The sequence below is a fragment of the Colobus angolensis genome, unplaced genomic scaffold, assembly GCF_000951035.1.
Source record: "Colobus angolensis palliatus isolate OR3802 unplaced genomic scaffold, Cang.pa_1.0 Scaffold117, whole genome shotgun sequence".
In the NCBI taxonomy this organism is placed as follows: domain Eukaryota; kingdom Metazoa; phylum Chordata; class Mammalia; order Primates; family Cercopithecidae; genus Colobus; species Colobus angolensis.
The window spans coordinates 6,121,944-6,146,257 of record NW_012112808.1 but is presented as its reverse complement, the minus strand read 5'-3'; the positions used below and the strand labels follow the sequence as shown (position 1 = coordinate 6,146,257).

The 24,314-nt window shown below is 45.9% G+C and overlaps 1 protein-coding gene across 1 annotated transcript in view; it reads right to left on the bottom strand.

Annotated features, from left to right (window-relative positions):
- The window catches only part of SLC24A3 (solute carrier family 24 (sodium/potassium/calcium exchanger), member 3), a 446,911-nt gene that overhangs the window by 123,863 nt on the left and 298,734 nt on the right, over positions 1–24,314 (bottom strand). The window contains exons 3-5 of the mRNA XM_011963037.1: positions 19,752–19,826; positions 14,479–14,563; positions 13,994–14,097 (exon numbers count right to left, since the gene is read on the bottom strand). Of these exons, the coding sequence (XP_011818427.1) occupies positions 13,994–14,097; positions 14,479–14,563; positions 19,752–19,826 (264 nt within the window). The remainder of the gene's footprint in view (positions 1–13,993; positions 14,098–14,478; positions 14,564–19,751; positions 19,827–24,314) is intronic.

Below are 24,314 nucleotides of genomic sequence, written 5' to 3'. Positions count from 1 at the left end.
GGAGGGACCGCAAAATAATCTAGGACGCCCTCCTCCTCCATTTGTGAGACGTGTTCTACAACCTCCAGGACAGGAGCCCCTCTGTTCTGTTTTGCTCCACTGACTCATGTGTGCCCCACAGAGATCAAGAACACAAATTCTGGAACCAAATTGCCTTGTTCTGTGTTGCTACTCTTGGCTGTGTGGCCTGGGGTATGTCCCTCAACCTCCCTCTCAGGGCTCTGTTTTCTCATCCCTACAATGAAGAAAGCAGAATCTACACCATGGGGTTGATACAAAGATTAAACGAGTTCATGCGTATAATTTTACATTGACTCAACCGAGTTCCCAGTAAAGATTAGCTATTCATATGAAAACTTTTTAATTTAAAAATAAAAATAGTAACTGGGAGTAGAAGGTGTGTGTGTGTGTATATATATATGTGTGTGTGTGTGTGTATATATATATATATATACACATTTTTAGTTATTTTAAGAAAAAGGTCAAGCACAAAGATGCTATGGGGAGGCCAGGACACATGTATTTAGAAGCTGCATGTTGCAGTAATCAAAGACAGAGCAAGAGAGTGGAAAAAGTAAAGTTTCCTGTATAATGACCAAGATCTTACAATGAAAAAGGGTAGCGGTTTCATGTTATCTAACAGCTGTACCCACGCCTTGAGTCTCCCAGCTGCTGGTACCTCAGCAAGTGCCCTAATTCTAATTCTCCATGCCCCAACTGCAGCCACAATTTCATTGTGGGAAAAAGTCACAAGTAAATAAAGCACCCTGAGGCCAGTGTGCTTTATTCTTTCTCATCTCCCAAGGAATGGCAGCTCATGTATATTCACTATAGGGAAGGGAAGAAGGAACTCATCCTCCCTGTCACACACGAGATAAGTCACCCCCTTGGTCGGGTCGGGGAGGGAGAGCCCCCAGCCAACTGCAACACAATCTTACTTTGCCAGTGAAAGTCAGACACGTGGTGTGTGAGCCCTCCCATTGCCCTAGATGGTCTGCACACCATCTGGAAAGGTTAATGGCATTTGTTTCTTTCTCACTTGGAGATTCAGGCTCAGGTCCAGGCTCCAGGTTTCCATTCAAATGCAGGGTGAGATTTCCCCTGCAGGAAAGAGCAGCTGCAGCAAGAGGCCACAAATGTCTTACTTCACAAAAAATAAAAGGAGATTGGCCTAGAAAATAAAAGGATTTGACTAGAGAAGTGTTTTGTCATATTAAAAAAACCCCAAAACACTCCTCAAACTTTCCTTTGGTTGTGTCCTTCACTTCTCCATTTTAAGACTGCAAACTCAATATTGAAGGGATACACTGCACTGCCATTTGTTGCAGCTCTGTTCACAATAGCAAAGGTATGGAATCAACCTAAGGGTCCACCAATGGATGAATGGGTAAAAATGTGGCATATACATGCAAGGGAATACTATTTGGCCGTACCTAAGAATGAAATCTTGTCATTTGAAGCAACATGGATGGGACTGGACATCATCAGGTTCAGTGAAAATAAGCCAGGCACAGAAAGATAAATATCTCATGTTCTCATTCATATGTAGGAGCTAAAAAAGTTAATCTCATGGAGGTAGAAAGTAGAATGATGGATACCAGCAACTAGGAAGGATGGATACCAGCAACTGGAGGGGAGATGAAGAGAGGTTGGTTAATGGGTACAAACGTACCATTAGGTAAACAGAATAAGTTGTAATATTTGATGGCAGAGTAGGGTGACCACAATGAACTACAACGTATTGTATATTTCCAAGTAGCTAGAAGAGAGGACTTGAAATGTTCCCAACATGTAGAAATGATAAATACTGAAGGTGACAGGCACTCTAAATACTCAGATTTGATTATTATATATTGCATGCATGTGGCAAAATATCACATGTACCTCATAAATATGGAAAAATATGTATCCCATATGTGTTTTCTAAAATTACATGTATTTTATTTTATTTTTGGGGTTATTTTTATTTTTGGGTTATTTCACTCTGTTGCCCAGGCTGGAGTGCAGTGGTGTGATAAAAGCTCATTGCAGCGTTGACCACCCAGGATCAAGGGATCCTCCCACCTTAGTCTCCCAAGTAGCGGGGAATATAGGTGTGAACCACCATATCTGGCTAATTCTTAAAATTTTTTTTTAGAAATGGGGTTTCACTATGTTGCCCAGGCTGGTGTGGAACTCCTAGGCTCAAGCAATCCTCCCGCCTCGGCCTTCCAAAGTGCTGGGGTTACAGGTGTGAGCCACTGTGCCTAGCAAAAATTATATTTATTAAAAAATAAAATAAAATTGCAAGCTGAGTCCTTCTTGCCTGATGGATTAACAAGTACAGATAAGGCTTGTCAGGAGCTCAGGGAACACAGAATAATAAGACTGCAGCCTAGCAGAGTCTGATAAAATATCCAAACTCTAGCTGGACCTAGGATGGGCAGGGAAAGGGGGTGTGAGAAAGCAGAGGACAGAGAAGAAGATGGGTCAATCCACACTGTAGCAAATGCTGTGTATTTCACCTGTTCACATCCTGCTCCACCATATGCAAAAGCATGGCCACCAGGGGTCTATGGAGCTCCTAGGTGCCAATTTCAAATTCATAAAGACTGAGGTTGACCTGGAGATGGGCAGTACTATCCAGGACATAGGTGTCACTGTATCTGAAGTCCTAGAAGGAGCCAATCAGGGCTTTCACTACAAGTGCCACCAAGGGAAGCTGTGACTGTAAGAGGGCTGGGTGGCTCAGGAGGTTGGGCAGGGCCAGTGTAACATCAACAACTTTTAATTAAAATCTCACCATTTACTCAGGGACCCTACCAACTTTCTGGATCTGACACACAATGGTCGACCTGAGAATGTGTTGGATAACAGGATGCCTACTTTCTGAACACAAGCTGCTAATTGCTCATGGCGATTTGTACTCATTTGCACAGTCAACATATATTCCTTAACCCATTTATACTGCTTAGGACAAAAATCCTGGACTCTTCCATGATTTTCTCCATCTCATCACTCCTATTTCCAACTGACCTGAAAACTCTCTTGGTATCACCTCCAAAAAATATTCTAAAGATAGCAACCACTTCTTATCTTTACTCCTGACAACGCCACTCAAGTCTTACCACAGGCTTCCTACCTGGTCTCCTGGTCACCATCATGCCCATGTAGGATCCTTTCCCCACCAAGCAGTTGGGGTGATATTCCCAGAATATAAATTGCATAAAGGTCAACAGCTTAAAACTCTCCAGTAGCTTCCCAATGCACCCGCATCCTCAGCATGACCCAAGGCTGGACATGATCTGCCTCTGGCTACCACCTCTCTGAGCACTCCCAGCCATATTTCCCTTCTTCACCAGGCTCCAAACTGGCCTGTTCCATGATCCTCAAACATGTCAAGCTTGCTTTTGTATGAACATTTACTATTCTTCCCATCTGGAAGTTTCTTCTCCCAGATCTTGGTTGGAGTTGCTGTCATGATTTGGGGTTTCTTTGAGGCACTTCCCTTGACCACCCTCGCTAAAGCTGTTCCTCCACCTTCTCCACTGTTCACCACCCATCCCATTATCCAATGCATTTCCATCAATAACTTTTGTCTTCTATTATCTGATCATCGATTGGTTCAGATGCTCGATGCTCCTTGCCTGTGTTCTCCCATGGGTCTGCGAGCTCTAGGAGGGAAGGAACCTTTCCTGTCTTGTTCACCTCAGTATGCTTTGTGCCTGCCCCTAATAAGCAGTGAGTGGAAGTCCACATGAAACCAATAATTCTGTTTCGTGACTGTGTCTCAAATGCTACCCATAGAGTTTGTGTTGTTTCAACTCACTTTGTCTTTGGTGTATCTGGTGGCAACTTATGATATTCATTCATCCATGCACCCATCTGACTACCCAGGCGCCCCTAGAATAGTCCCTGAGCATGTCTGTGCCAGTTGATGGTCTCTGTGAACTGATCCTATACCTATCCTCCCCTGCCCTGTGTCAAGGGCAGGATATCAGTTAGCCAGACCTTTATCGAAGATGCTTGAGACCTTACCATGTACCACACTACTCTTGGTGCTGCAGATGCATGAGGAACAGGCAGAGATGGGCTGGGTTCTTGGGGAACTCATAGCCTAGCACAGTGATTCCCTCAGCAGAAAAAGTGCATGATGTGTCTAAGCAGACACAACATCCATTTCACTGTTGCCAGGGATGGGGATGGTTGATGGATATGCCTCTTCCTATTGCCCTTGGCCTTGCTGTTTTCTTACTCTAGCTTGTGAGCCTAGAAGACCAGCATTTTACACTGTTCCTGGGGGCAATGGCTGGCAGTTTGCTGGGATGGCACATTCCTTCTGCTCAGAGAGTGACTCATGTTCAAAACTGCACCAAATCAGAGACTACATTTTAAATGGTGCCATTTTCTTCACAGAGTGGACTGTCTTAATATTTTTTTCACGGCATTATGCTATCAGTGCTTGCAGTGGTGTCTTCCCTGGAAACTCTTTATAACACAGTAACTTCTCTCTTATTGGTTTCATGTGGACTTCCATTCACTGCTTATTAGGGGCAGGCACAAAGCATACTGAGGTGAACAAGACAGGAAAGGTTCCTTCCCTCCTAGAGCTCACAGACCCATGGGAGAACACAGGCAAGGAGCATCTGAACCAATCGATGATCAGATAATAGAAGACAAAAGTTATTGATGGAAATGCATTGGATAATGGGATGGGTGGTGAATAGTGGAGAAGGTGGAGGAACAGCTTTAGCGAGGGTGAAGTACTTTCTTTAACTCTTACCATGCTGTATTGCTTTTTCATAGCATTGGCCACCACCTGACTCCATATATCTTCTCCCTATCTCACTATCCCACTATATTAATATCTTACTCTGTCTCTCTCTCTCTCTCTCCATCTATCAGTCCATCCATCCACTCACCCACCCACCCACTCACCTATCTACCAATCTATCATCTCTGTTGAGTATTTAACATTTCGAAGCCTACTACTAGAATGTAATTTTTTCTCTAGTGTCTCTTCAGTGCGTGAGACTCTGCCTGGCACATAGTAAGCTCTCAGTAAATATTTGTTAAATCAGTGAATGAACTTACTGCCCAAAGAAGACTATAATACAAATTTCTCCTTAGAACACAATCAGTGGACTACGACTCTGGCTTTAAATTCACAAATAATTACGAGACAAACCACCTTTAATTCACATTATTGTGTAAAGATGGGCCTGCATTTTTAGATTCTAGGTGGTCTCAGGCCTCAGCTGCTGGCGTGGTTCATGCCATAGTTACCTGGACTGTAGCTTCTTGGACCTAGGGCATGAAGTCTGGTCTGCTCTGTCACTGCCCACACAGTGCCCTACATAGGGGATTGATAGGAGGGAAGACCAGGGAGTCCTCAGTGGACACTGGCTGAAGGAACAGAGGTGGAAGACTTCCCTGCCTGCTACACATACATTTTTGTGACTTGCTAATGTCCTGTGTGCCCTGTTATCAGTTGAAGCTTTCCAGTGCCTCTTTGCCCTGGGGTGGAGTTTGAAGGCCATGACTGGAATCCTTGGCCTCCCCTCACTTGGCACGCAGGCTGGCTCTGCCTGTGCAGAAAGGACAGGTGTGGAGATGAGAGGTCTCTGTGCTAAGGCTGGGGGTGCCTGGGCCCACCCGGCAGTTATGGGGTTCAGGAGTGAACGGCCGGGGTCCAGCAGGAGAACGCAAGCTCAGCAGATGCCACATGTTGCAGCAGTGGGGAAGGAGGCATTTGCTGTGCCACCAGTCCCTTTGCACCCAAGTATGCCCCTCTGATTACCCGCTGAGGTGGGTTTCATGGTGATAAGAGGGCACTGAGATGTGAAGGAATATTGAGGACAGCCACACTGTGGAGGGAAGGTTAGGGCGTGAGGCCCCTGGTCTAAGTTGACTCTGGGAGCCAGGCTTGAAGAAGCAGTTACCCTGCTTTGCCTATGTTGTTTAGCTGGACCCATGCAGCCCTCAACGTCTCCCAACTCACTGGTTCTGTGGCTGACACATTACTCAGCCTCTCTGAGCCTTGGTTTCCTCGTTTCTCAACAGTGTCTTTCTCCAGGAGTTATTAAAAGGATCACAATGAGTTCACATATGTAACGCTGCGAGACAGTGCCTGCCACAAGGTAAGTACTGTAGGTGTGCTTGTTAAAGGGAAGCATACATGAAACAAGCATCTGCCCCTCTGACTGGCTTTTGTCCTCACTATACTTAACCTTCAACTCAGGTTCAGCTACTTGCCAGGTTCAGCTACTTGCCTGGCTGCCCAGTCTCTACCTCTTTCTGTGATTTTGCTAACTGGTGACCTGGCTTTGGTTCAATTAGCCATGGGCTCACGTGGCAGATTCTTGCTAAGAGCCCCACTTGCTGTGATAGGAGGCAGTGTGGGGAATACGGAGTCATGGAAAGAAGTGACATTTGTGCCCCAAAGATGGACTCTCACCTTAGGACAGTGCTCAGCTGCGATGGTGGTAAGACTCTGGGATCCTTGTACACTGGAAGTCTTTGCCAGCCAGGTGCGGTGGCTCACGCCTGTAAGTCCAGCACTTATAGGCAGGCGGATCATCTGAGGTCAGGAGTTGGAGACCAGCCTGACCAACATGGCGAAACCCCATCTCTACTAAAAATCCAAAAATTAGCCAGGCATGGTGGCAGGCACCTGTAATCTCAGCTACTCAGGAGGCTGAGGCAGGAGAATCATTTGAACTCGGGAGGTGGAGGTTGTAGTGAGCCAGGATCGGGCCACTGCATTCTAGCATGGGCAACAGAATGAGACTCTCTCTCTCAAAAAAAAAAAAAAAGAAAGTCTTTGCCAAGGATGTAGGCAGTGAATTTCAGGAGATGAATATTCCTTCTAGTAATTTTCATGGTGCTCCTTGAAAGTGAGTTTCAAAAGAAACATGAATATTACTCACTTTCAAGGAGCATCATGAAAACTACATGGAAGGAGTTCTCAATGCAGGCTACGAGAGGTTCCTGCTTTTCTCTTCACATTTCTGGAATGATGCATCTCAGATACACCCAGGTGTGCCATACTAAAGGGAAATGATTGCTTCATTTTCTTTCCCCCATTGCACAGTGCTGATTATGAGTACCTCTCTTGCAAACCCAAATCCAAGCAACAGAACTAATAAAACATTGCCATAATCAGTCTAAATCATTTCCAATGGCTCTACCCACTATTGATTTGGCCATGGAAATAAATTAGACGGAAGGACTCAGAGGAGTGCTTAGTCCTGTGCGATGATTTAGACACTGCCTGGACAACAGAATAAGAAGAGGACAAAACCCCTGACTAACAAATGGGCAATGATTTAAACAGACTTTTCACCAAAAAAGATGGCAAAGAAGTCTGTTAAAAAATGCCCAACATTATGACTCGTCAGGGCAAGGCAAATTAAAACCGTAGCGAGGTGCCACTGATGCTCAATAGAACGGCTAAAATGAAAATAAAACAGAACAGTACTGATAATACTAAGCGCTGGTGATGATGTGGGGCACCTGGAATCCCACATGTAGGTGGTGGAAATACAAATGGCTTAGCCACTTTGCAAAGCTGTTGGTGGTTTCTTACAAACATACTTAGCATATAACCCAGTAATCCCATTCCTAGGTTATTTACCTGAAAGAAATGAGAGCATATGTCCACACCAAGAGCTACAGTGGATCTATGTGCATTTTTTCCTTTGTGTTCTACCAGCCCAGGGAAAGCAGACATTGAGGCAGCACATGATATTGCATAGGCTTTGTCCTGTAGTCATTTATGTCTGCTTTTTATAATAAACCAGAAACTGTGTATTTGGGGTGGAAGTGATTAGATTCTTAGCTCTGGAGGGAAGGGAGAAATGGGTATGTGTTTCTTGATTAACCTAAACCAATTGAGTAACTAGTTCCTTTGCCACAATGATTGGTTCAGGGATGGTCAGGTGACCTAAGTTGGCCCAATCAGATTTTTGTTTGATGATGCTATGGGGGGATGGGGAATGAGGTGTGGCGGCCAAGGAGACATCCTCTTTCTCTTTCCTTGCCAATGTGGTATGTGTATATGAGGCCTGAAAATGCTACAGTTATTTTCTGCCACACAAAAAACTAGTCTGAGGAAGGAAACAGAGGAGAGTAGAGATAAAAGAATCACAACAATGGGACTGGAAGTCCTGATCAAGCCATACTTGATGTTCATTTTCCTTTGTGCTTTTCAGAGACACCAATAAATTTATTTCATTTAAGAAACCAATTAGAGTTGGGATTTTTTTGTTGTAGTTACCTGAGACTGAAAGCTTCTAATTAATGTAGATGTGGACCTGAGAATGAATCTGATTTCAGGAGATCATATCATAGAAGTAGAACAAGCAAGACACAAATTTTGTGAGCCAAGGTCAAAGCTAACACAGAGATCTGGGGTGAAGTTGTAGAGGCAATGAAAACAGAGCAGCACAGAGCCAGCTGGGTGGCCTTAGTAGAACTCTCGGCCTCAAACCAACAGCATCTGTCAGGGGGAGATCAGGTGTGGGGCCCTGTCAGGACCTGGCCTTGAGGGGGTTGGAGTGGGGATGACCAAGGAAAGAAACTACGAGGAGACAGTGCAAGAGACAGCCTCAGGCAGATGGTCAGTCATAGGACTGGGGCCTCAGCATGACTGTCTACCCTGCCTGGACCAACTGCTGGAGGCTGCCTCTCATCCAGGGCCACGCTTTGTCTAGGACGAGCCTGCAGATGGAGCTGAAGCAGGTGAGCTGCTTTTCTGATTCAGTTGGCCTGGGGCTAGGCCCAGGGCTCTGTTTCTAACAGGAGTCTGCCTCCTGATGCCACAGTCTGCAGAAGATGCCAGGAGAAACCCAGTTTTACTGGGTGTGATGGAATTCACTGGCTGCCTCAGCTGGACCTGACCTTGGCCTTGGTCTACTCCTGCACCACACATTCTGCTCTCTGCTACTCACAGCATCCTGTATAGAAGCACCCTGGCTCCTGGGTGAAGCTTTCTCCCACACCTGCCCCCTTGGTTTCTTGACAGATCACTCATTCTCTTCTTTGCAATTTCATCTCCCTCCTTGGAGTGGATGTTAGGCCTCCAGCCCCTATTTTTAGGTTTGGCAAAACTATTGGCATGTGGTTTTTGGCCTCCTCTGTCCTCTGTCTCCAGCTTCTTGGAAAAATCTGGATGTGTCTCAGGATTGGAACAAGGGAGATGATGTGCTGGGTTTTGTCTAGGGAACAATAAGTTAGAAATAAAGGCATATGGGGTAAGCTGGGGTAGCCTGTGGGTCTCCTGCTGTGTTTATTAGCCTGACTCGTCCATCCGTGGTGGAAGCAAAAGCTCAGCTGTGGGAGATGCCATCTGAGTATAAGAGAAACTTCTAGCTGCACATTGTTTGGGTTAAGTACAATATTAAGTTGGTGCAAAAGTAATTGAAAATAATGGAAAAAACCGCAATTACTTTTGCACCAACCTAATACTTCCATTGTTGATCATGGGCTACCACCATTTTGCTAATGTGCCTGTTTTCTTGGCATTGACCCCAGCTCCCACACCCCAAACTTCCAAAGAACACATAAAATCCAAGGCTAATCATAAGAATGCAAAGATAACATCTGGAGATTTTAAAATCATAGATCCCCCATATGGAAGGAGAATGGAATTTATAACCAACTGATGTGAGCTCAAATTCAGTCTTAACTACCTCACAATAGACCCTTTGCCATCTGGGGCGGGGGGTACTGAATTCCCCAGTATCAATTTTCTTGCCTGTAAAGAAGGATGATAACTATCTTACAACTCAGTGGGTGTATTTCTGCAAATATTTATACAGAATCTAGTGTGGTGCCTGAATGTTAGAGAAGCTTAATAAACAGTAGCTGTTATTTTTAACATTAGAGGAAATTCTTTAAATGCAACATGTCCTGGCCCTAGACACTTTATAGTCTGCCTAGTACTAAAGCTTCTGTTTCATCTAAGGGAGCTGAATATGAGACCCACCAAGTGGATTGTTTTAAAGCCTTTGTCTTGAGTTCGTAGCAAATGCTTTATTATGAGCTCATTCATATTTCCCCACCTTTACTATTTCAGGCCCTTTCCACTGCTGTCCCTAGATCTCTTTGTCTGGGGGTTTCCCCTAGGCCCCAAAGTCCACTCTGCCTGGGCCCAGCAAGCTTGAATGCTGGGGAATTAATATCCCTTAAGAGCAGTCTTGAAGCAATGAATGATGGAAGCTGGTGGATAAATACTATAGCTCCCCTGCCTCCTTACGTGAGATAACTTAGTGGCTCTCCCGTTAAACTGTCTCCCAGTTCCCACAGAAGAATTAGATCTCAGTTGCCCATAGTGATAACTGGCTTGCTAACACACTTTCCTCCACTCCTTTCTCTTCCCTGCCTTCCTTCCACACTGTCCCACAAGCACTTCCTGGGATCACCTTTCAAATCAACTGTTTGCACTTGAGTCCTTGCTTAGAGTCTCCCTGGGAAACCCAAATGCAGGCGGATTTCAATTCAGAGGTGCAACCTCTGGGTGCTGCTAGGGTTTGTTTAAACGAGCCAGTATTATTTGAAGAAAGGCAAATCCAGCCAAGATGAGACGGGTCTTGCCAAAGAACATCAGGCACATTTTGCCGATGCCAGTAGGGCTGATATTGGAGCTCTCTATTATAAACTGAAGCCATCTGCCGCCCTGTAATAACCTGAATATGAAAGTCCTAACCTGGGATGCAGTTAAACTGAGTAATTTCTGTTTGTGGTTATGCATTTAAATCTTCACATGCTCTGAATGGCAGATTGAAATTCATAAGTACGTTGTTTTACAAAACTGGCATGAAGTCCTTTCAATATGATGCGCAAAATTCATTAGTATGTTGCATCAAAAGCTCAGTGTTTTCTCTTTCTTGTTATTATGCTTCGTTTTTAAATAAAGGAAACTTGTAGGACCACAGCCTTGTAAATGTCTTGCAGTGATGCCAAGAACCTCTCTGTAAGCCACTTTCTAAGCAGCAATTTCCTTTTTGTCCCATGAAACTCCCCAAAGCACCTTAGGCGAACACTGAAGCGAGGGCTATGTTTGCAAACTGCAAATACAGCAGACATTTAATTACACTGAATTCATCAAAACCCTAATTGAGACAGGAACTCAAACCTTATAGCTTAATTACTTTAATTTCAGATGGATAACAGACTTGGTCATGTGCAACCCTCCATGCTGAAATTCGTAGAGGGAGGCCCACGGGCACTTGCTGGTAATTCTCCCAACCAAATGAAAGTGCAGATCAACATAAATAAAATGCTAAGTGAGACCCATGATTGGATTTATTAATCGCTTCAATTCCCAATATCCAGCCTTTGCCATAACATTCCACTGCACCAACTCCACCACTTGGGAGAGCTTCTCCCTGTGTGAGGCTGGGAAGCTGCTATTTCTTTTTTTTTCCCTCCTACTGATAGACAGCACAGAAGTAAGTAACAGTCTTTTGAGATTGTTTTTCTATGAACATCTCCTTACTTTGATTTCCACTTAGAAGACCTTCTCCCTGACTATCCCTTCCCTTCCCATTGAGTATCCTGTGTCTGTTAATTAAGCTGTAGACACCCTTGACCGTTAGATAAGTTCTATCAACGAGTTGGTCAAATTATCACAGTGACCTCGGTGGAATTTGGAGGTGAGAATCCCAGGGATGCATATTCTGAGCATTGCTAATGGTGTCTAACTGAGACTGACTTATCATGTAGAACAAGTGCTATTACCATGTAGAACAGGTGCTATTACCATGTAGAACAGGTGCTATAGTTCATCCTGATGGCAACACTAGGAAGTAGGTGTGCTTATACCCACTCTATAGATGAGAAGAATGAGGCTTTGAGAACATAAGTAACTTCTCCAAGGTCTCACAGCCAGGAAATGGCAGAATCAAGATTCAAACACAGACCCGCCTGATTCCCCAGCCCATGTTCTTCCAAAACATAATTTTGCTTTCTCTGCAAAGACTTGAAGGATCCTACACAACCCTGAGCTGGATGGCCTTGAAAATCTTCAAGTGGGCACAGGACAGGAAAGTCAGAAGGAAAGGTTGGCATCCAGAGTCATCGCGTGGACTGCTTCTCCCAACAGTCATGGTTGTTACTTCTGTCCATGGCTATGGGGTTGTGAGGCGAGCCAGCAAAGACCTTCTGGAGTGAGTGAAGGGACAAACACCAGCATTTTTTGGAGTTCAGAGAGCCCTTTGCCTTTGATGCAGGTGTTCCAACCAAGCTGGGATGAGCCATGTTGCTAATGAGTGATGAGCCACACATGCATCCAAGCCATTTCATAAGTAATTAGTTGTGTGGCACTGACTAGATGCTCCCCAGTCATTTGTTTCATTTCTCTACATTATCTCTCTTCCTCTGGGCTTGCTTTTGAATCAAGCTTCAGGTACAAATGATGAATGAACTAATGACAACACTAACAACAGCTAGACTAATAACCATACTGCTGATGGTGACAATGCCAATTAGGAGAGTGCTAACAGCGACAGACTCTTCTGCTGTTCATCTCTGGAAGGCCACGGGCAGGTGTCCAAGGCAAAGGAGAGCCAGGGAAGTGCAAACAGCACCAAAGGCAAAGGCAGAGACACATTTTTAAAAAAGTACTAACTACATTTATGGGAGATTCAGAAAGCACATATTGTGGGTCCACAAAATCTAAGACATGAGCTCACTGACCGAAAGCATGACAAGAGGGAAATCATTCAGTCTAGGGAGCTGAGCAGAGCTCAGTCACCATGTACTGGGAGCCCCTTCTCCTGAAAGAAGGAACCCGTCCACCTGTGGGTCCTGGAGCTGAGTCCCGATGAGATCCAGGTATCCCTCTGCGTGTCACCTGAAAGCAACTGACACACCAGGCAATCCAGACAAATCAACAGACATGAAGATGACGGAAGTAAAAATGGGCAGCGGAGAATGCAATGGTGGACCAGGGGTGTCCTGCATGGAGACCCTTGAGTCTACATCAGCGGAACAGGCAGCACGGGGTGCCCCTTGCCGCTGTTGTGAGGTAAGGGGCCTGGCAAAGGGTGTGGGGAAGGCTGCCCCGGGGCTTTCCTTAGCCCCGTGACCCAATCAGCTGCTTCTAGTAGAACAGCGCACTGTTCATATCAAGGCTGCTGATCAAGTGATTACGATCAACAGTTTCCTTGATACTGAAAGTGGAGTAGCCTCCATGAGCTTTTGGAAGTGACTTTTACTAGAAGATACACAAAGTTATGGGTATTTGGGAAGAGACCTCAAGCTTGTGTTGTTTCTGAATAAAATTCCTACGGAGAAATTTAGGATATCAGAGTTGGCAAAGCAGTTGCAAACCCTGCAAACAAACCTCCAGGCACTGCTGCAGTGTCCTGTAGTCTCAGTCGCCCAGAGCCTCCCATGCAGTGGCTTCTGAGCACCTTCCCCAAGCTTTCCAAAACAGACTCCGGTATTCATAAAGAACACAGATACCAGGACACCACCTGGAAGTGGCATCAACTCCATAGGTAAACTGCAGGCTTGCAAAGCCCTTCATGACCCCAAAGGCATGCTAAAACAGAGAAATGAAATGCTCTACTATAGTCAAAAAAGGTTAGACTGTATCCTAAACCATGATGATTGCACATTTTGTTCAGCAGATTCTCATGTATTTTACTTCCACTGAGCAAAAATCATACCTAAAAGTGTTCTAGGCTATTCTAGTTCAGATCAGTAGCATACCAAAATGAGTGTGGAACCCTTCAGATTGTAACCTACATCTTTCAGGCTGGTTAATTATTTTTGTGGACCTGAGCATTCTATATTCCATCAATATGGAGACCAACTAATGGTGGCTTACCAGTTTCCACTTCCAGCTGGGCCAGCCTCCTGGGATGTGAGGTCCCAAATCACTGCTGCCCAAACCACTGGGCCCTGATACAAGTTGTGTTCCAGCAAGACAATCTCCTGCCTAAACTCCAGGACTCCCCTTTCCCCAATATCACATTTGCCATCACAAAGAAGCCCCCAGTCTTACCTGCCCAGCAAAGAGCCCACAGACGCCAATGATGCACAGGATGTTGAATACCGCTGAGCCCACGATGGTGCCAACTCCCACGTCGCCTTTGGTGATGAAGACCCCTGAAATACAGATCCCACATCAGCCTGGCTGCTGTGGCCCTGTTGCATTCCAAAGTGGGCATGGGGAACCTTTCATAAGCATTAGATTGTTCTCAGAATCTACAGGAAACAGCTGAGGGTGGAGAGAGCTTTCTAATCTACAGAGGGATGACTGCTGCACAGGAGTGTGGGGGGCTCGGGGTCTGGGACAAGTTCATGCACAGTAAAAGCATCACATAAATAAAACAATAGTAGATGGGAGGCTGATGTTCTACTCATTGGGGCCCCTGGATTATCATTTTCTATGAGGGGCAGACAGTCTCTGTCTGGGGGCCATCTCTTCCCAGAGCCCCTTTCCTTCAGACAGTGAAGGGCTGAGATGTCCCTCAGTCTGTCACCTACCTATGACCGACGTGAACAGCTCTGGGGCCGAACTGCCCGCTGCCATGAATGTGGCCCCAGCCACATCTTCACTGAGGTGCAGGCGCTACAGAGGAGCAAAGACAAAGCACGGGTGAGTTGGGATTCCATCTGGGAAGAGAGGTGACTGTGACAACAAGTTCAAGTCCTGCGAAGCAAAGCCTGGGGCTTCACCGAGAGCAGGAACAATGGAACCTGGGGCTGGTACTTAGTCCCTCTCAGCCCCCTTCTTCTCACAGAGCCCAGCCACTGTTGCCGAACCCCTGCTGAGCCAGAGCTCCTCCTCAAGGGACAGGTTTGGGGAGGGAACTGCATGTCCTTATGAGCTAAAGCCTCTTGGGAAGATCTAGGATTCCCCCAGGGGCTGTGCAGATGACAGTCAGGAGTGGAGGTGGGCCCATGGGAGGCCACAGCAGATGGTACATCTGAGGCTATGATGGGGGCATTCACCTCTTTTCTATGGGAGCATTGCCCAGTTCCCTCAGTGTGGCCAGATATTCTGATTTTTAAGAGATGCCAATAATCCAAACTTTTATGCAAAACTTCCTGATTTTTGTGATACTATGCTGATCTCAGGCTAAATGAGGCTCATGGTAACCAGTTTGTGAGTCTTTAGGAGGTTATGGAGGCATGCTGGGGTGTGGATGTGGGGATCACCCTCCTGAAACCCACTCCCCTTCCTTGAGGCAGTCTGGAAACCCCGGGATCAGAGAGTGGGAGTAGGGGCTTAAAGCTGAGAATGAAGGTAAAGAGGCATCAGCCCTGCCAAGATGGAGTTTATACAATGAGCTCTCCATGTTACCCTGTTTGTTAAACCAAAAGGTGATTTGCAAGAAGACAAGGCAATTATACATTAGAGGCTGGTTACCAGATTTTGCATTTCTGCATTCAGTCATGACCCAGAAAGTATGCTGCTGGCTGCCAGCATACTTGGAGTATGACAGTTCCCTCCTGGCAGTCAAGCTTGAGTGACATCCTCCTCTTCCAGTGGCACCAACAGCTGCACTTCCTTGCTCAGCCAGAGAGGGGCAGTGTGGCCCTGGTGTAGGTCACTGGCCTCCATTGACTGACTCACAATAGTTTGCAGGAGGAGTCCTATTTGAGGATTTTGATCTAGGATCCTGGGTCGCTTCGCTGTCGGCTGGACAGTGAAGCTTCACATGGGATGCTGAGCAGACCCTAAGATGGAGGCACAGATACTGCAAAGTTGCAAGGTGAGGCTGTGAGGGGCGCCCAAGCACTCCCGTCCCATGGAGCTAAGAGTTTGTGAGTGAGGTAGCCTGACGCACAGCTCGCAGCAACCTGTATGCTTTGCCAAGACCTGCCAGGAGGCGGGAGCCGTGTGTTGCTGTGGTTCTGTCCTGCTGGGATATTAGTTGTAGTATCCAAACCTTGGGTTCATGTCCAGTTCCCCTCTCTCCTTCATCCAGCCAGTTTGTTTCTTCCTCTGTATCTTCTTACACCCCTCCATCATCCTCAGTTCACTTCAGCCCTGGCAACATCTCACAGGACTCTAGTCTTCTTGATTCTGGACTCCTATCTACTATGACAGAGCCCTCAAAAGCCCTCCCCAGCTGCTTCCAGAGCTTGGAATAATTCCTAACGCCCAGCCTGGCATGCAGGGCTGCCGGTATGCTGGTGCAAAACCCCATCTTGGTTTTGCGGCTCAGATGTTCTCTCACCAAATACCCTTCCTCAAAATACTTGGCCTCTAACACCTTCCCTCTAAGGGCTGCTCCAATCCTGCCCCTTGCACAAGCCCTTTCTTGATCTCCTCCCAACTCTATCCCTCACAGCATCAATCTCTCCTTCCCCCACTCTCTCTCTGCACTTCTGCACTTGCCAATTCCCTCCACTTCCTCCAGCCCCCTGTGGGTATTACCCTGGAGCTGCTCTGCAGCTAGGAGCCCTCGGATGGGATGGGACACACTGTGTGATCTAGTTTCCTCCCAGCCCCTGGCATAGAGCTTGGTCCAGGCAGAGACCAACTTAGTGCTGACATCAGAGGGGTGAGTAGTGTTCCAGACCTATTGTCACATCCTCCGCCGCTCAAATGTCCCACTGCTGTCCTGGAAGCCTCCACATGGGTCCCAAAGCCTCCTACCCTCCCCATCCAACTTCATCTTTCCTAGATGAAGCCTGCCCCACCCAGGGCTCAGCCTCATGGTCCTTGGGGATGCCAGGCCCTTCCCCTCACTGAGCTTTGGTTCAAGTTCACTCTTCTTCTTGAAATGCCTTTCTCCCTTTCCACCTCAATGCAGCCGAGTCTATCTACTGTGGCTTATAGGATTTCTCTAAACTCTGGAGACCCTCTCTGCATGTTCTGCCATGATATCTCGGCTGTTCAAAATCTAGGCGCTGCCATTTCACACAAGCAGAAAGTGAGGTCCAGACAGGGGAAGGGGCTGGCACGGAGCAGGTGCTTTGCAAGCACCAGGGCCGGACCCCAGTTTCGGATCCTGGATCACTGCCTTTATCTCCTTCTCTTTCTCCCAGTTTCTCTTCTTTGCCTTTTCCAGAACTCCACATTTTTCTGCTTTTAACTTTAAAGTATTTGAGACTGAGTGAGAATCTGCCCTGACCTCCAAGCAATGATTTGTTGAATCGTGTGGATTTCTCTCCCTACTCATCTTTCACAAAAGCTGGAAACAACATCCTTCTGTGTTTTTCTGCCCTACTCCCAGTTTTAGTCTACGAGCAACCATGAAACACAATACCGAATCATTAAAAGGTGATTAGGGAAAGCACAGGCAGTAAACAGAGCCCAGGGCCGAGAGGTCCTCTAGGCCACTGCTGGTGGACCCACACCATGATCCTCTCATCTTGTGAGAAAGTGTAACTGCAGGGAGAATTGATCCCACAACTCTTAGAAGATGTAAACATGTCAGGATCTCTATCTCTAAATACATGTATGCTCTGACCTCAGCCCACCCACCATTCACAGACATAATGTTTCCCCAGCAATTAAGGCTGTTTAAGGTCCACGGAGCCAACACTGTCTTTACAGGAGACAGGCACGGGGCACCTACTGTTGTTATATGAATCTTGCTTATGAGACCAGATTCAGGGTGGAAGCAGGGAGAGCCCAGGAAAAGGTGGTTGCTCTTCTGTGCCCACTCGTCCAGTATCGCTGTGGGTCCGGGCAGTGCAGCCAGTCCTAACAACACCATGACCTGATCCAGGCTCGTCTCTGGATAGGGGAGCAGCAAAAAGTCTGAAGACTTGGGACTCAGGCTGACTTGGGCTCAAACAGTGACTCTCTCCCTTGACCCAGGGCAAGCTGCTCAGCTTCTCTAAGCTCTGGTTTCCTTGTTTGTAAAGAGGGGATAATATCAGTCACCTGACAGAATTCTTGAGATGATTAAAGACAAGCAGACAGTCACACACACTGTTTAGCGACTGAACCGTATCAGAGACCTAGTAAAATGACACCCCCCACTTAAACATTTTCTTTCCTTTTCCTCTCCTTAAAACTTTTTTTTAGGCCGGGCGCGGTGGCTCAAGCCTGTAATCCCAGCACTTTGGGAGGCCGAGACGGGCGGATCACGAGGTCAGGAGATCGAGACCATCCTGGCTAACACAGTGAAACCCCGTCTCTACTAAAAAATACAAAAAAAACTAGCCGGGCGAGGCGGCGGGCGCCTGTAGTCCCAGCTACTCGGAAGGCTGAGGCAGGAGAATGGCGTAAACCCGGGAGGCGGAGCTTGCAGTGAGCTGAGATCCGGCCACTGCACTCCAGCGCGGGCGACAGAGCGAGACTCCGTCTCAAAAAAAAAAAAAAAACAAAAAAAAAACCCTTTTTTTTGTTAAAAGACTCACCCCGCCCTCTTTTTCTGCCATTTTCTGGCTCATTGATTGCCTCCCCCTACAAGGGTGTGAGTATTCACAGGTTCTGTGGATTTCCTCAACTGAGTAGAACATGTGCTGACAGCTGTACTGACATTTCCAGAATATAATTTTGATGTTCACACCAAAAAATTTGCACGGGAAAGAGAGAGAGTGGTTTTGCTCTACATGAAGAATAAACCACCCAATGGTGGTATTTCAGAGATCACAGAGGACTCCAGTTACAGGTGAGGAACACCTCCTCCCCTTTAACATAAGGGTCACTACTCCCAGGTGGAAGTCCTCGGACAAAGGGCCTCCCCACCTGCCCACTGTGCATTTCAGACGCCACCTCACTTATTCTGTGCTACCGTGGAACAGAGCCCCTCCTGTGGCTCTCTAAATATTCTTACTGTGGGACACTTTTTATTTATTTAAGTATCCAACACTAACTTCCAGGATGTAGAAGTAACTGTTTAGGGTATGTGATTCGCTAAGTCTGTGGTTCCTGGACCAGGCAGCAGCCTCAGCATCACCTGAAAAACGTATTAGAAATGCAAGTTCTACCCCCTCCCACTCTCTCAAGACCTACTGGATCAGGTACTCACGGGAGAGAGAAGGAAAGGGAAGACACAACCAGTTTTGAGAACTACTGGCATACAGAAACCGAGTTCCGGACAGATGTGTCTGAGGGAGATGTCTTCTGGAAACAGGGATTCTGAATTTAAAAATAAATAAATAAATAAAATGGAAAGCTTTCAGATAAAGGAAACTACATTTCCAAACAGACAAAGAGTTGAAAGAGGCAAGAGAATGACAGAGTTCTAGATCTGCTGAATATTTTTTGATGAAAGGGGTTTAACTTGCTGTTCAGCCTGGCATGCACCGTGATGATTTCTAACAGGGACACTTTCCTGATCTCTGTGGCCAATTCTTTCATGTCAGTGCTTCCACTTGGAGCATTTCTGTATATATACAGAGAGAGGAAGCATGGCAGAGGTATGCGGTTGGAGGTTTTTAATCCTGTGAGGACCCCAAGGATCATCAAAGGAGAGTTATAGAGGCAGAAGGAAACGCAGGAGACAGGGGTAGAGGAAATGACAGAGAGAAAGGAAGAGTGAGTTTAAAAGGAAAAGAAAATGGGGAAGGAAAATACAAATAGCACCATTAGTTAGGTCTAAATGGAGTTGGGGAGGTTGGTCCTGTGGGTTTTTGTCTGATTATTGATGGGTGTCATGAAATGCTCAGTGGACTGATGGCACTTTTGTGCTAATAATGACCATCGCTCTCAAACATGCTGATGCCTGGTGGTTCCACCGCAGCTGCCCTGCAAGGGCTCCCCAGGACCTTGGTAAGGAGGCTGGAACAGTACAGGGCACAGGTTCAGTCCCCAGTCTGGCTCACACATACCAAGAATATGAGGCACGTACCTCACAGATCTTTTCCAAGGAAGGGACGAAGAAGTCATCACACACAATGGCCAGCGCATAGAACATGTATATGGCCTGGAAGAGAGGAGATAAAAGGGGTTAAAGTTAGAGGAAGGCAGAGCCAGGAAGATGAGGGTCCATCCACCCTCTGCTTTGATAATGTCTTCTGTCATCGTGAATTCAACATCTTAAATACCAAGTCTTTGCAATGCCCACAACACTTCCCTGTGACCTGGTCCCAGCTTCCTCTCTGATGTTATCACCTGCCACTCTCCTTTTGACCACCTCCCTTTCCATGAAACATGCCATGGATTCCTGTCTCAGGGCCTTTGCACTTGTTCTTGCCTCTGCCTGGAACACTCTCCCGCAAGATAGCCCACTGGATCACGCCATCACACCCTTCAGGTCCCTGCTCAGATGGCAACCTCTTTCGCCCACTCCCATTTCTCTCTATCTCATTTATCTCTTTGGTTTTTCCTGATATATTATATATTAAATTAATTCACCTGTTGTCTGTCTCCTCCACCAGAAGTTCATGAGGATACAATGTCATATAATTAATTTCATGTAATTATTGCCATATCCCCAGCAGTCAGCACAGGGCCTGGTACATAGTAGGTCCTCCATAAAGGTATGTGAAATGAGGGAATAAATAAATGGACACTTCCAACTGAACCTGTTTACTCACCAGATCCCTGCAGGAAAGCTTTGCAAACTTGCTTCTGCATCTTGGTCAGCTATGACCAGGGTATCACCTGGAATTCTACCTTCTGGCCAGAAATTGCCTCTCCACTCTATCCAACCCCACGTTTCCTCTCTAACTAATGAAATCTTGGATTTCAGTGTTGATTGACCACTCAACATCCTTCTCCCACTCTTTCTTAAGGAGACCCCAGTTTTGTCCAAATATCCACCATGGCGCATGTGGAAGGTGACCCTATCCTTTTCTCCAGGAGTGGATGCTGATTAGTCAGTCAGTATGTAGTATTCCTTAGCTGTGGCTATTGGTTCAGAGGTGAGCACATGACCTAGGCTGGCCCAAGTAGAGAGCAGGAAAGGCTTTTAGTTTTTGCCAAAGGGAGCCATTTCTCACCCTCTGTTGCTGGTTGTGGAGGAGGAAGCTGGGAGCCCTCATTGCTGCTGACAGTCATATTGAAGGAATCTGACTTGAGAGGAAGTTGACCCTGAGTCAAAAAAAAACCTAAGCCCTTGACAACATCCCTGAGTCCTTGATCAAGTGCCCACCCTACCTCTTGACTTCATAACATACCATGAGCACTGTTGAGGCCAGTTTGATTTAGAACATCTCTGTTACTTGCTTCTCAAAGCATCTAATAGGTGTGGTTCACGTTCCAGCAACCTCAGCAGTGTCATTGCATTCATTTATTGACCTCCCAGTCTCTTTTCCTTTTGAGAAGTGCTCCTCAGGATGGCAGTCATACATCCTCTCCAACTCACACAGGGTGCAGACACATGACCCAGGATAGCCATAGATCATCCATACCCTGTCACACAGTGGAGAGTCAGGGACAGGTCTGTAAGGGGCCAAGCAGAGATAAATGGAGAAGCTGAGGGAGAGACACCCTCTTTTTATGGATATAAACACCCCACATCTGGAGCTGCTAGAGGCAGCTGTCATATAGAGAAAACTTGCCTGAGAAGAATGCTGCTCTCACAGTGAGAAGCCGACCCAAGAGATGGGACAGGCACACGCACACACATACACAGGCACACACACATCCCAAATGACACCATGTGACCCCTGACCTCAGCTCCAGTCTAAAATCAAAGTGGACTTTCCAATTTCATGAGCCAATAATAGGCCTTTTACACTTAAGCACTTTTAAGTTTCTGTCACTTGCAACCGTCCTTTATGAAGGCTTCTGTGGCAACCCAAGCATGAAATGATCTCTTTTGCCTTTGACTCTTGGCAGTTGCACTAATGTACCCCCAGGCTCCCTGCTTTGCATGAGCTTGTTTGCTTTTTCACATATATGTTTGGTCTCTTCCATGAGATTGTAAGATTCTAAAGTATACCTTAATGCTAGATCCTGTGGAAATATCAGACAAATGCACAAAGACATATGCACTAGTATTTTCATTCCACAATTTGCTAACTACAATAAGTTATCAAACCTAGCAAAATATACCTTGGGGAATGGGTTATATAATCTGTGGTTCATCATTCAATAAGACGTCCTTAAAAGGGATTGTGTAAATCCAATATGAAGTGACAAGGAAAGGCATTCACAATACATTGCTAAATGAAAAACAGCATTACAATCTCTTTTTTATTACATAATCTATGTATATGTGTACATACACACATTATATATTTGCATATAAGAGTTTGTAAAGCCATTAATCAAAATGGCGGCTACATTTCTCTCTCAGTTGGTGTGACTCTATCTGTATTTTATAATCCCTATCAATATTTTCACTCTGAAATAGTATTTCTTCTGCAACTTTTGTAGGTGATGGGAGATTTTAGAGGTAAGAATTCTGTCTTATACTTCTTTAATTTCTGAGGAGCCTGGGATGCTTGGCATGGAGATAAAATCTCAAAAATAACTCATTAATAGATCCATTCATAATCTGTACAAAATTATTTGCCAATGGGCTTTTTATTGAAAACGTCAATTAAGAATAATTCTTGCTGTATTTGTAGCCTGGGAAAAATCGGAAAATACGTTCCCAAATTGCAATGGACTGAAACCCTCTTTTGCTGTATGACTTGGCTGATTCAATGATATGCAAGTTTTAAGATTAGCTTTGAAAGGACACTCACATTCGGTAATCAGGATATAGAATTGCACATCTGTAGATTAATCAAGATCTAAATAAGCTGTCCATAGCTGACATATTCAACTCACTGAAACAGCCAACACTGCCTAGAAGTCCATAAACCATCTCCCCAAGAATATGTTCCAGTATTACGTATTGATGTGGTTTTGTGGCAAGAAGTTCCATCTAAAACACTCTTATATCCATGCTTGGAGAGGGGTGAGAAATGAGATCTGCCAAGCACTCAGGACTTTTGAGGATAGTGACTGTCGAAAGCTGTGTGAGTTCTCATGAGCTGGGCAGCATGAGGCGGGGATGCTCACTGTTAACAGGATGCCCTTTGACATAGCACCTCTGGACACCCAGAGAGGCCTGGAAGGCGATAAGCCCTTGCCAGCTGCAGAGCCCTTCCTGGCACCTGAGGGTGGGCCTGCCACTCTGGCTACAAAACACTCTGCTCTAACTTTCTCTCATGTTACCCACTGGAAAACAGGTTCCTGCAGCACAAGCAAAGAGAACAAAGGAAGAAAACATAGGTTCAAAGTCAAATTTTAAGATGCAGAAAACCTACTGGGAGTGTGACGTTGATGGTACTATCAGTACAACTAGCACAAATAGCTTTAATAGAGTAAGGCATCTTTAGGTTACTTTGACCATTCTTTTATTTTCAAAGGATATATTAATATCATTGACAATAATAATAATAATCACATTTGCCACTGTTCATTGAGACAGGAATTAATTCCAGGCATGCTCCAGGTATATTACCTGGACTTTCTCAGTTCTTCTAAATCTTGTAGGAGGCAGGGAGTTACTGGTCACATTTCCCAGACGATGCAGAGCATGTAGGAACTTGCCCAAGTGTACATGGCCAGCAAATGGCAGGGCTTAAATTTGACCCCAGGACTCCTTCCAAGCCTTCCCGCAGAGCCCAGCTATTTCCCTGTATAAAGATCATTTTTGGTTCACCACCCCATCTCCACTTTTTCTGATGTTCAGCTCATCTACTAGTGAGCTGTCTTCTCCAACTGCAGACAGCGAGGGATATTTTTAGAATTCCAGCCATCCACTTTTTGGGGCTGCCTGTCAGAGCCATTGAAGTTCTTTATCAATATTATTATTTTTACCAGATGCACTACAAAATATGAGACAGATTTGAACTCTCGAAAATGCTTGGGCTGGCCCAACACCCTGAGGCAGCCCAAACATGCTATAACTCACCCTGGAACCCAAGCCCATGGCTTGGCTACAGTAGCCAGTACAAGTGAATGTGGGGTGCCTTCTGGAAACGATGAATGATGGGCATCTAGAGAAGATGGGGGGTCTTTTGGAATTTCAGCTTTACTCTCATGACCACAAGGCTTCTCTTACCAGGGAATTTTTCAGAACCCTCTGAGTGGGAATCTGCTTTGGCATTGATCGTGTGTAGCCTGGACCGTGAGCCGTGTTTTATGTTCATGTCTCTGGCCTCCCTTTTGTTTTATGTTCATGTATCTGGCCTACCTTCTACTGAGGGCAGCATCTGTGTCCTCACATATTAATATCCACCCCACCCAAGTGTGGGCTCTCTATATATGAAGTGATGGATCCCAAGGAGGGTAGTATTCATGGAGTAGCTGGTGTTGCCTTTTTTTTTTTTTTTTTTGAGAGTGTCTCACTCTGTCACCCAGGCTGGAGTATAGTGATGCACTGCACTCATGGTTCACTGGAGCCTTGTTCCACCAGACTCAAGAAATCCTCCTACCTCAGCCGCCTGAGTAGCTGGGACTATAGGTGCAT